At 30.8% G+C, this 10,439-nt stretch overlaps 2 protein-coding genes across 2 annotated transcripts; one reads left to right on the forward strand and one right to left on the reverse strand.

The window, feature by feature from the left end:
- The first annotated feature begins 260 nt into the window (after positions 1-260).
- LOC140057175 (uncharacterized) lies at positions 261-2,430 on the forward strand. Its single transcript, XM_072102731.1, has 5 exons — positions 261-279; positions 629-703; positions 1,563-1,666; positions 1,783-1,917; positions 2,158-2,430. The coding sequence occupies exons 1-5, from the start codon at positions 261-263 to the stop codon at positions 2,428-2,430; spliced, it is 606 nt and encodes a 201-aa protein (XP_071958832.1).
- A 1,431-nt stretch (positions 2,431-3,861) lies between these two features.
- On the reverse strand, positions 3,862-9,686 carry LOC140057176 (uncharacterized). Its single transcript, XM_072102732.1, has 8 exons — positions 9,596-9,686; positions 8,413-8,718; positions 8,010-8,246; positions 5,413-5,498; positions 5,168-5,320; positions 4,798-4,908; positions 4,544-4,636; positions 3,862-4,311 (listed from the first exon to the last, which is right to left on the reverse strand). The coding sequence occupies exons 1-8, from the start codon at positions 9,684-9,686 to the stop codon at positions 4,144-4,146; spliced, it is 1,245 nt and encodes a 414-aa protein (XP_071958833.1). The 3' UTR covers positions 3,862-4,143.
- Between the last annotated feature and the right edge of the window lie 753 nt (positions 9,687-10,439).

The raw sequence follows: 10,439 nt of genomic DNA on the forward strand, positions 1-10,439 counted from the left end.
TAAATTCAATAGATAGCCTAAGTAAGTAGTTTTCAATGATTTTCCATGGCCAAAACACTGATCAAAAAATTGTACGGGAAAATATTTTATTGAGTTTGTTACTTCCATATTATTTTTAACTACAATTAAGGTCACAAAGGTACATTTTATGTAAAATAAATACTATATGGACCCAGTGGGATTTTTTTTATCTTTAACCGGTTAAAATGTGAAAAATAAGTTGATTACAATAATTTAAGTGGCCCGCTATAAATATCAGAATGTATCGTGCGCGGATTGGTACTGTATGTAGTTAACCCTAGCCGAAACTATGCCTAAGATCGTCCACGGGAGGACATTCAATGTGAGCTACTTGTGTAGTGCATTGTTTCTCTGAATTGATCATAATTTACCATAAAACGTACATTTAAGACAAGGAATGACCTGGTTTAATCTTTTAAAAATAATATATACGCATTATTTTTACAAAACGCAGAAGAAACAATTAATCTAAGTCTATAAAGTATAACTTTTTTTTTATTTCAAAATTTTATTTTCACGTCTACTTGGTTATATGTGTAGTGGGAAAAGGTGTTGTCTTGATTGAAAAATTAAAGATATTATACAAAAAATACATTTTGTTTTTCAGGCTTGGGTAATGGTGTATGCTTAAATTCTGGAAAATTGGTTATTGCAGGAATTTTGAAGCTGAAATATGATCAGCGTAAGAAAGTAACATTCAAAGAGGCCTCAAATAATTGCCCTCAAACATTGCACATACAATATTCAATTTATGTTCCTTTCTCATTCTTAGTTAACAGACATATTTAATGTAGGAGATTATTGTCCTCCTCATTTAACCCTTTACATACAATTATAGAAACTAGAGGGTGTACTCACTCTATATTAAGTAGTGTACAGAGATAGTTCTTGAATTAAATTATGAACATGTAATAAAAATTGTTCATCTGCCAGTCTTCACATAATACACTAGTTCTAATTTTGTTTTAGTTTTGGAAATTAATATCAACATCTACATAAACTATTCTTGTAAACTGAACAAGTAATAAATAATAACAATTGATATTATAGCGCTCTACAAAGAACACAGCACTTTATAGTAGAAGTATAATTGGATACAGACGTATTTGAAACAACATGTCGTCTTTACATTTCTAATGTCACAGAGAAGCTGATTTCAAAGATGCAGATTACATGCTTTGTCACTAGCTTGTGTGAGAAATTATTAGTCTTGTGGCATGACGGTGCAAACGTAGTCGACATTTGTGTTGTTCAAAATTAGAGTATATTACTCTGGAAAACTGGATATTTTGTAATGAAAAGCAACACTTCATGATCTTATAATTGATCTTGTGAAAATTTACTGTAGCTAATATTGCTTTCCAAACACTTGCAAAAAAAAAGCATTGAAAATATATTTTAATGGCTCTGGAGCTGCCTCTACATAACCAATCAGAGATTTCAAGTGTAATAATTAAAACTTCTACATACAGTATGGCATAGATCTGATCATTAGTTGTAATTATTTTAATTTTGAGTTATTTGTGCTGTTGTTTTTGCAGGAAGACTATTTGTAATGAGAAGTGTCGATAATGGTGACATCTGGACAACTGATGTTAAACCACTTGATGCTCCACCAGATGCTACCTTGGGAGAACACATACAAGTAAGATGAAGAATTTTCCATTGTGTTTATTTGAAATTGTGGTATCAAGTTTTTTCACACAGATTTTAGTAGAGATCTCTAAATGTTACTTTGTCATATAATGTGATTTTTATTAGGTTGTTGAATATGCTAATGATCTAGTTAACATCAGCTGTTCGTTCGAGGGCTCTAAACAGTGTTTCTGTATATACAGTGATACAGGATTTAAAGTATTTGATTGCCAGATTAAGGATGCAAATCCAGAATGCCAGGTACTTTATAATATGAAAGCTTGTATCTCTAGTGTTGTCTGTCTAGTTGTGGTATATAGTTGTATAGATACACTACCTATCTATTTTAATGTATTCTAAAATGTTGTCATCACTACTACTTTTACAATAAAAGGTGGAAGTTCTGCTGTAGACACAAATACAATAATGTTGCATGAACTCTGCTTCTTCATGGATAAATTATTTGTACATAATTTTTCCTTAAATTGCATTTTTATCTAGGGTTGTATCGTACGTTTACCAACAAAGACAAATAAGTTCTACCATATAGCAATGGCAAGTCATGGAAATGAAACGGATAAGGATCTTACACTTTACTTAAGTGAAGATGGTTGTAAAACCTGGTATCAGTTTAACACACTAGGTGCAGTGAATGCAGAAGAATCTGACCTAGCTTACTACAGTGTAAAAGAAGGTGAAGAAGAAGCAAAAGGAATAGTGTGTGTTACAGTTATGGTTCAGAAACAAAGGGTTATAATATTGGAATGCAGTTAATTTCTAACAAAAAAAAATAAGCACAAAGACAAATTCTGAACGATATTAGAAACTGATCTGCTCAGTTTCAATGGTACGGTGGCCCACAACTGTCACGCACACTATATAAATCATATGTAATTGTGTGATTCTGTGTTATAGTGTGCGTGACAGTTGTGGGCCACCGTACAATGGAGACCAATATTGTAAAAGAAAATGTTGTCACTGAAACGAGTTACTTTTACCATTTACATTTTTCATCACATTCAATCACAATTGTGATTATTTTGTTCTGTAGTAGATATTAACATTATTTACCTAGATACAATTTATGTAGAAAAAATATTAGGGTGTAGTACGACTACTATAAATTTGAATAATATTAACGGTTTTAGTCATTTTTAATTGTTTAAGACTTATAGCTAGTAATAAGTTTAGAATAGTTAAAATTCAGAATAAACTTGTGACATCAGCACTCGCTCTAGCCCTTTTGTCATCTGGCATTTTGTAATTGTCAGATGTGAATACAGTACTAACTGTAAAACTAATGTTTTGAATGTTTTATTAATTGTTTAATCCTCCAAATCAGCAATTTATAAAACTGTTTATGTAACATGAAAAAGCGATTTCGGTGTGATAGTATTTACACTTTCTATTACCACTGTACTTTCTATAATATTTACAGTTTCTGTTACTACTTTCTATTATTTCATATACTAATAACAGTTTTAATGTTTGCAATATAAATTACATTGCAGGAACAATAGCACAAATATATTGTGCATTGTTCACCGTTTATAGTTTACAAAATGTAATAATAAAGTATATGTATGGTGATTATAAATAAGTACCTAAACATAACAATCCAAGCAAGATTAAGTATGACTAATTTTTACTGTTATGTTTAATCAACACAATGTTATTAGAACAGGTTGTTTATTCAGCAAAAATATTTTGTTTGTTTATATACAAACAAAAAATATAAACTAGAATTATAGGTGATCATTTTTATAATTTTACTGACATTTAATTTAAAAAAACGTGGACATACATTCAATCAATACAATCCAAAAAAGTTGATATATGTCATCCTATGGCCTGATGCTTATAGTTCCGAGTTGTGCCTATTGTATATGTGTCATAATAGAATATGTAATTTATATCTATATAAAGTGTAACATAGGTGAAATTACGGGACACACATCAATGGTCTAATTGGAGAGAAAATCGGTCATGGAAAAGCGAGGTACGCTTTGTTGAATGTGATATTCTATGAAGAAAGAGAAAAACAACCCCTAATTTTCAATTTCAAGTGTCCATGTGATGATGTTACTAATTTTTTTTAACGTAAAATATATACATACATTCATATCTACAACTCATTGGCTTCCATAATAAATTGACATTTAACTTTTAGAGATAGGCCTAATTGACACAAAAAATATGTACACAAGTAAATAAAGAAGAGGATAATTAATGATTCATACAATAACTACAGTTTATACTAAATGATTGCCTAATTAGGGCTTTGCACCACGTACTATAAGTATAAATATATTAGGCTACAATCGTATACAGTACGTTAAAATGTAGGTTGGAAATATTTGCTATCTCTCCAATAGAATTAAATCCTTGCAAATCATATTTTAATAATTGTAATAATATTGTATCATTTTTTACCGTCCATAATGAGTACCGAAACATCATCAATACTATTGACTTAAACACAATTACTTAGTCATTGAACTGTTTACAATAATATGATTCTGAAACTTTTCCTATTTTGAATGTACTAGTAACGCCACTATCACAAATCTCTTCGTAAAGGACATCAGGACTTGCCGAAACCAAACCTTTGTTTTGTGAATGTTGGCGTTCCATTTCAATTCCACGTCTCATTGCCTGAAGAAAGAATAATTTATTATTTTATACTCGCCTCTTTTATTTTATTTAGATAGATGCCTACAATATGTTGCATGTTGTAAAATGGCTATTTATAGTTTATGCATTTAGCACACCAATTTTGTTTTTCTTTTTGTTGTTTCGCTAAGCGCCGTACAATATAATATATTATCTTATAGTATGATTTTACGTGCCTACTTTGTCATTGTTATACGAAGTGTATAGTGTTTACCTCTAGTTTTGATGCACTATCGTCGCCTATGTCATCACTAGACAGTCCTTTGTATTGAGGATTTTGGCATTTGATTTCTATCACTTCTCTTTTCTAATAATATAAAAAGATTTCAAATTCGGTGTTAAATGTCTTGAGTGGCATTAAGTATCAGAGTTGGTGAAATAAGGTGATATTTTATTTTATTCTCAACAAATTTCATCTGGTAAAAAAAATAGTTAACATTTATTTTTAAATATTTTATTTTATGTTACCCCAAGTTTTGCACTGCATGTAGGCCTAACATATCCCTCGTCATCTATCTCGTCATCAGCTGCCATACTTTGGTATTGATTACTTTGATCTTGGATTTCTCCTACTTCTTTCTGTTAAACAATGCAATTATTGAGTGTTAATTGACCTTTTATGTTTAATTTGTAAAAATGACAAATAAATAACGAAACTAACTTTGAACTTTATTATAAATTATAATTCATCAACATTGATATTTATCAACTCAGAACTTGAAAATAAAATACGCGACGAAAATTAGCTTTTACTATAAGGCCTATTGTTTTCAATTAGCAACTGTAAAAAAAAATCTGTAAATCAATCATGCAAAGGGTATTTTTAAGCAAAGTTTACCTGTATTATTGTTCTGGATCTTTCTTTATGTGACATGTTAGAAACACCAACCCCTGCCGTAGCACTTTGGTTTGGCACAGCGGCAGATTTAGAATGTCCTCCCTGATATGGAGCATTTTGATGTCTGGAACTGATTTCTTTTATTCTTCTTACCTTTAAAACAATCGGTAACAACAGATAGTAGAGAGAGTAGAGTTTATTTGTACATTCTTCTCTATAGTTCTTTCTATTGCAAATATACTTACATAAATACAACGGGTTATCATAAACGTCAAGACGCAGCAAAGAATAGTTGCAGTTGTTGCTATGGCTGTACCCATTGGATACAAATCTATACAAAGCCAATATCAAATGTTTAAAAAAATTAATATCACTTCAAACAATTTTACAAGCACGAACGTTTTATACGTTAGGTATACAATGTGTTATGGATAGTTCAAATAAAAGTACAACAATACTATCTACACAGTTGCTGCAGTATATTCTGCCTATTTGTGAAAGTACAGAAGAATGTACCAGAAAAAACTGGGATGTTAAATTAATAGAGCTAGAAAAGACTTTAAAACAATGGAATGCTAGAAATCTCTCAATTTTTGGTAGAATAATAATCCTGAAAAGTCTTGCACTATCTAAATTAACATATGCTGCAAATATCACTGATGTTCCAAAATATGTATATACACAAGTTACAAATCTAATATATAATTTTATTTGGAACAATAAAAGGGAAAAGATAAAAAGAAAAACTCAAATTGGTGATGTTGAGATGGGAGGCATTAAAATGCCTGATTTTACTCTTCATGTTAACGCACTCATGTGTGGCTGGTTAAAAAGAATGATGATGGTGCTAAATGGAAAAATATTCCAATGTATTATATTAAAAAAATATGTGATATTAACGTGTTACTTAATATGTCATGTTATAACATTATTGATGTTAATTCTGATAAAATTCCACTGTTTTACAAAAATATGATAAAAGCCTACATAAATTATAACAGAATCTCTAAAAAAAAACCTGAAACTTATAACGATATAATGAATGAGCAACTGTGGGGAAACAACTACGTTAAACTAAAAAAAAAAATCGCTTTTCTACAAGCATTGGATTGACAGTGGCATTATCAGTATTAAAGACATTGTTAATAAGAACACTTTTTTAACATCAAACGAAATACTGGTGAAACTACAATGTAAAACAAACTGGTTAAATGAGTATTTGTGCATTATTAAGGCAATACCAATTCAATGGAAACGTATTATTAAGGAGGTAGATATTTTCAATTGTGATGATAATGATGAATTAGTTGGGACCAAGTATGAGATTAATACTACCAAACTAATATACTCATGGTTTGTGAAAGAATATTTCATTATTCCAATGTCACAACTAAATGGGAAGAGTACTTCAATGATAACAACATTGATTGGAAAACTTCTTGGTTACGGAAAGTATGTAAAATGAAAGATAAGAAACTAGCTCAATTCAATTATAAGATGTTACATAGAATACTGCCTACCAACAAACGGCTGTATCAGTGGAAAGTTAAGGAAACACAAACGTGTGACAAATGTGGAGAAATTGAAAATGAAAATCATTTGTTTTTTAGTTGTAGATTTATTCAGAAATATTGGAGGAAAATGCTTAGTATCTTTGTAAGTTTAAATCACAATAATATATCATTTAAACAATTAATACTAGGAACGGGAGATAAGCTAATAGATTATATTTACACTTTTGCAGCATTTACTATTTATAGAATAAAAATGTTATCTGCACTAAATAAGCCAGTGGGTAAATCTTTATGGAATTCATTTAAAAGCAATATGTTATATAACATTGAATGTGAAACATATAACAATAAAGAAACAAGTATAGAAAAATGGGTAGCTTTAAGAAATAAGATTATGATAATATAATTTCTAATTTGATACGATTAACCGAAAAAGAATTACAGTGATACGGGTTACTGGTGGTACTGAGCTATTATTGTTTTTTTTGTATCATGTATATAAATATATTGTATAATCCGGGTTGTAAAATGAAAACAAACAAATGAAAAAGTGTGAACTATTTTAAAACGGGATAGATGATAATGATGATCCTGTCAAGTGTATAACAAAATATAAAAAAATTAATGAAAAAAGGAGTAATACAGAATTCATATATGTAAAAATGTTACTTATGAACTGTAACGACATTTACAAGTTAAATAATACGATTTTATGTAATATGAGATAATATGAATGTGAATAAAAGTGGTGTTTGCGCCACAAAAGAGAAAAAAAAAGTACAACAATTCTACTATCTAGTCATAGTCATATATACTTTATTGTCCATTTAAAAAACAGAAATGTGATTTGAAAACTGGCAAAATACAAAAATAAAAAAAATCTACACAGTTGCTGCAGTATATTCTGCCTATTTGTGAAAGTATTCTTATATCTTTAAAAATTATATTTAATAATGTCATTTAATATAACTAGAGCGTGTGCTCGCTCACCTTCTAGTAAGTTACATGATGGTTCTCGCAAATATTGACAATAGGCGTAGGCCTACTAAATGTTTGCTGTTTCGGCCTAAAAGTGAGTGTGGACCGAAATGTCCCAGATATGAGTTTTAAACGGGGCGTAGCATGACATGCAAAAATGGATTGAAAACGCTCCATTTAGTGGTTGTAAAACCCCATATGAAACAATATTCTATATGCTTGCTAAAATGTTTTATCAAATCTACCCATCTCAGTACATCTCTTGGTGTGAGTTGGATGGTGTGTGGCAGTTTTTTTTTTGCACATTGTGCAGGGCTATGTTGTTGAACTATAGTTGTTAAGACGCTTACCTGCAATACAGTAGTTTTCTAGTAGACATATTGCTGTATCGTTCAGCTCTTTTTCAGTTTCTGTATGCCATGGAATACTTGACTGACATATCTTATCATTAGTTCCTAAAGTAACTGTATTTTTCCCTTGCTTAATCACTTCCCCATTTTGTATTATCATTACTGATGATGGCTTGGGTTCGTCCTCTTCTGTGCATGTTGCTAAAACATCTTCCGATTGAAATGTTACAAAGACATCTAAACAAGTGAGAATAACTGTATGGTATATTTTGTATTTATGGTCAACAACACATATTATGTCTCTAGATCTGAAATCTGACATATTATGTGTTGTTGGAACACAACTTCTTGAATTGAAAAGGCTTAAGCCAATAACTGTTATTCCAATACCACTTTTACTTACTGTATATGCTCAACTGTTTTCCAACACTTGTTTTAGCATCCTCTCCTTTAAACTGATCACTTTCTGCTTTACATGTATAATTCCCACCATCTTCTTCAGTAGCTAATTTAATCTTAAGAACTGACTCTGTACTGTTAATATTGGTAATCTCATATCTAGAAGAGTTGTTTGTGTTGACTGTCTGTTCATCTTTATACCAAGTAATGTGAGGAATAGGATCACCATCAGGTTTGATACAGGTAAAGGTCACCGATTGACCTTTATAGGCAGCACTTTCTGTTTCACCAAGAAGTGGTTGATTCAAATCTGAAAAGACATACGAGACCTACTATTATGAAAATGCAATATAATGTCAGCCACATGCTGCTCACAATTTAGATTTTTTAAGATTTATATAGTCATGAACTTCATTTCATGTTAGTAACATTGTTTTTGTAAATATCTCATTGAAGAAAGTCTAGCTTCTAATCATTAAGTTTATTTAAATTCCCAATAATCAAAACTTGAAATGTCCAGTACAAAGATGATTAAAATGCACATTTTAAACATGTTTTTGCACCACAAATCAGTTGGTTAAATTAAGTAGCAGAAAAGGAGCGTGTTGAATTGTTGATTAAATGTCCGATGTCGTTGGAAACTCCATCGTCCACATCTACAATGACCCGCGGGTACAAGGTACAAAAACAAGAAGGCAAATCTCCAAAACTGGTTCAGCTATCATTAAATCACATCAGGCATGTTATTAAGTGAGTAATGTTATATCTCTTTTCATTCAGTATACATTTACATTGGGTGAATATATTATTATTGATAACAAAATAAAAATGAGGAAATTCCATTTAAGCAAAATGCTTTAGCAAAAGATATTGACCGCTATTTGAAAAAAAGAGTACATAGTCTAACAGTTCATTTTATTTTTAGTCGCGTGCAACGCGACTCTACAGCTCACTATGTCGGTTGGTTGGTCCATACCTCCATGGTTGGTCGGCAATTACAAGATGGATAAACTATATTAAGTAACTTATCGTGCTTATAAACTAAGTCTCATTTGCGGCTTAAGGAGTGGAGTTGAAAGTTAGTTACAACCCTGGCACTAGGTCAGTATTGCACCATGGGATTGGAAGCCAAGCACGTTAACCACCAAGCTACAGCTGCACTTAGTAGAATATTTTTTTATACTCACAATATACAGTTAGAATAGATGGATTTGATCTTTGAATATCACCTCTTGTTCCTATCTCGCACTGAAATTTTCGTTGAGAATCATTTCTCATTGGCTGTGAGATCACTAAGTCAGTTCTCCCAAGTGATATATTCAATTTGAAACGATCATTTTCTAGTTTATCGTCATTTACACGGTTTATTCTGGATCCGTCCTTATTAATTTCATCCCATTCGATTGCATCAGGTGTAGTAAAAGTAAATTGTGAATAATCACAAGTTATCAACACTTCAGCATCACCTTCCTTGGCTTCCTGGTCAGAAGTTGTCACCAATTGACTATTGGCCTCTAGAAAGGAAAGAATACATTAGGTCAAGTAGAACTAAATCTACGCTTCTTCTTTTAATTGCCTTTTGCTTGAGTTCCTTTTTCACTGAATACTATGATCAATTGTACTTTCATTTTATTTTACAATCATTCAAATCATATATTTCATGTTGTACAAACGTTTTTATGAAAAATAGTGAAATAAGATATGTTATTATAATTATGTTTTTTAAATTAGTATATTAAAATTTTACTCACGATATACAGTTAGAATAGAAGGATTTGATCTCCTTATATCTCCATTTGTTTGTATCTCACACAGAAATATTCGTCCAAAATCATTTGTTGTTGGCTGTGACATCACCAAGTCAGCTATTCCAGGTGTAATATTCAATTTAAAACGTCCATTTTCTTTCCTCTTATCATTAACAAAACCAGGAGTAATAACTGCTTCATCTTCATTTAGTTCATCCCATCGTATTGCATCAGGTGTAGTAGTAGTAAATTGTGAATAATCACAAGTTATCACTACTTCAGC

This window comes from Antedon mediterranea, chromosome 8 (genome assembly GCF_964355755.1).
Source record: "Antedon mediterranea chromosome 8, ecAntMedi1.1, whole genome shotgun sequence".
Classification (NCBI taxonomy): domain Eukaryota; kingdom Metazoa; phylum Echinodermata; class Crinoidea; order Comatulida; family Antedonidae; genus Antedon; species Antedon mediterranea.

What these genes read in the sequence shown, in the direction of transcription:
- LOC140057175 (XM_072102731.1), top strand. An exon ending in CCTTGGGAGAACACATACAA is followed by an intron (nt 1,667 to 1,782) that starts GTAAGATGAAGA and finishes GATTTTTATTAG; the next exon opens with GTTGTTGAATATGCTAATGA. An exon ending in ATGCAAATCCAGAATGCCAG is followed by an intron (nt 1,918 to 2,157) that starts GTACTTTATAAT and finishes ATTTTTATCTAG; the next exon opens with GGTTGTATCGTACGTTTACC.
- LOC140057176 (XM_072102732.1), bottom strand. Translation starts at nt 9,686, where the DNA reads ATGAGAAATGATTCTCAACGAAAATTTCAGTGCGAGATAGGAACAAGA. An exon ending in AAAACAGTTGAGCATATACA is followed by an intron (nt 8,247 to 8,412) that starts GTAAGTAAAAGT and finishes TCACTTGTTTAG; the next exon opens with ATGTCTTTGTAACATTTCAA. An exon ending in CATGCAGTGCAAAACTTGGG is followed by an intron (nt 4,637 to 4,797) that starts GTAACATAAAAT and finishes TTATATTATTAG; the next exon opens with AAAAGAGAAGTGATAGAAAT.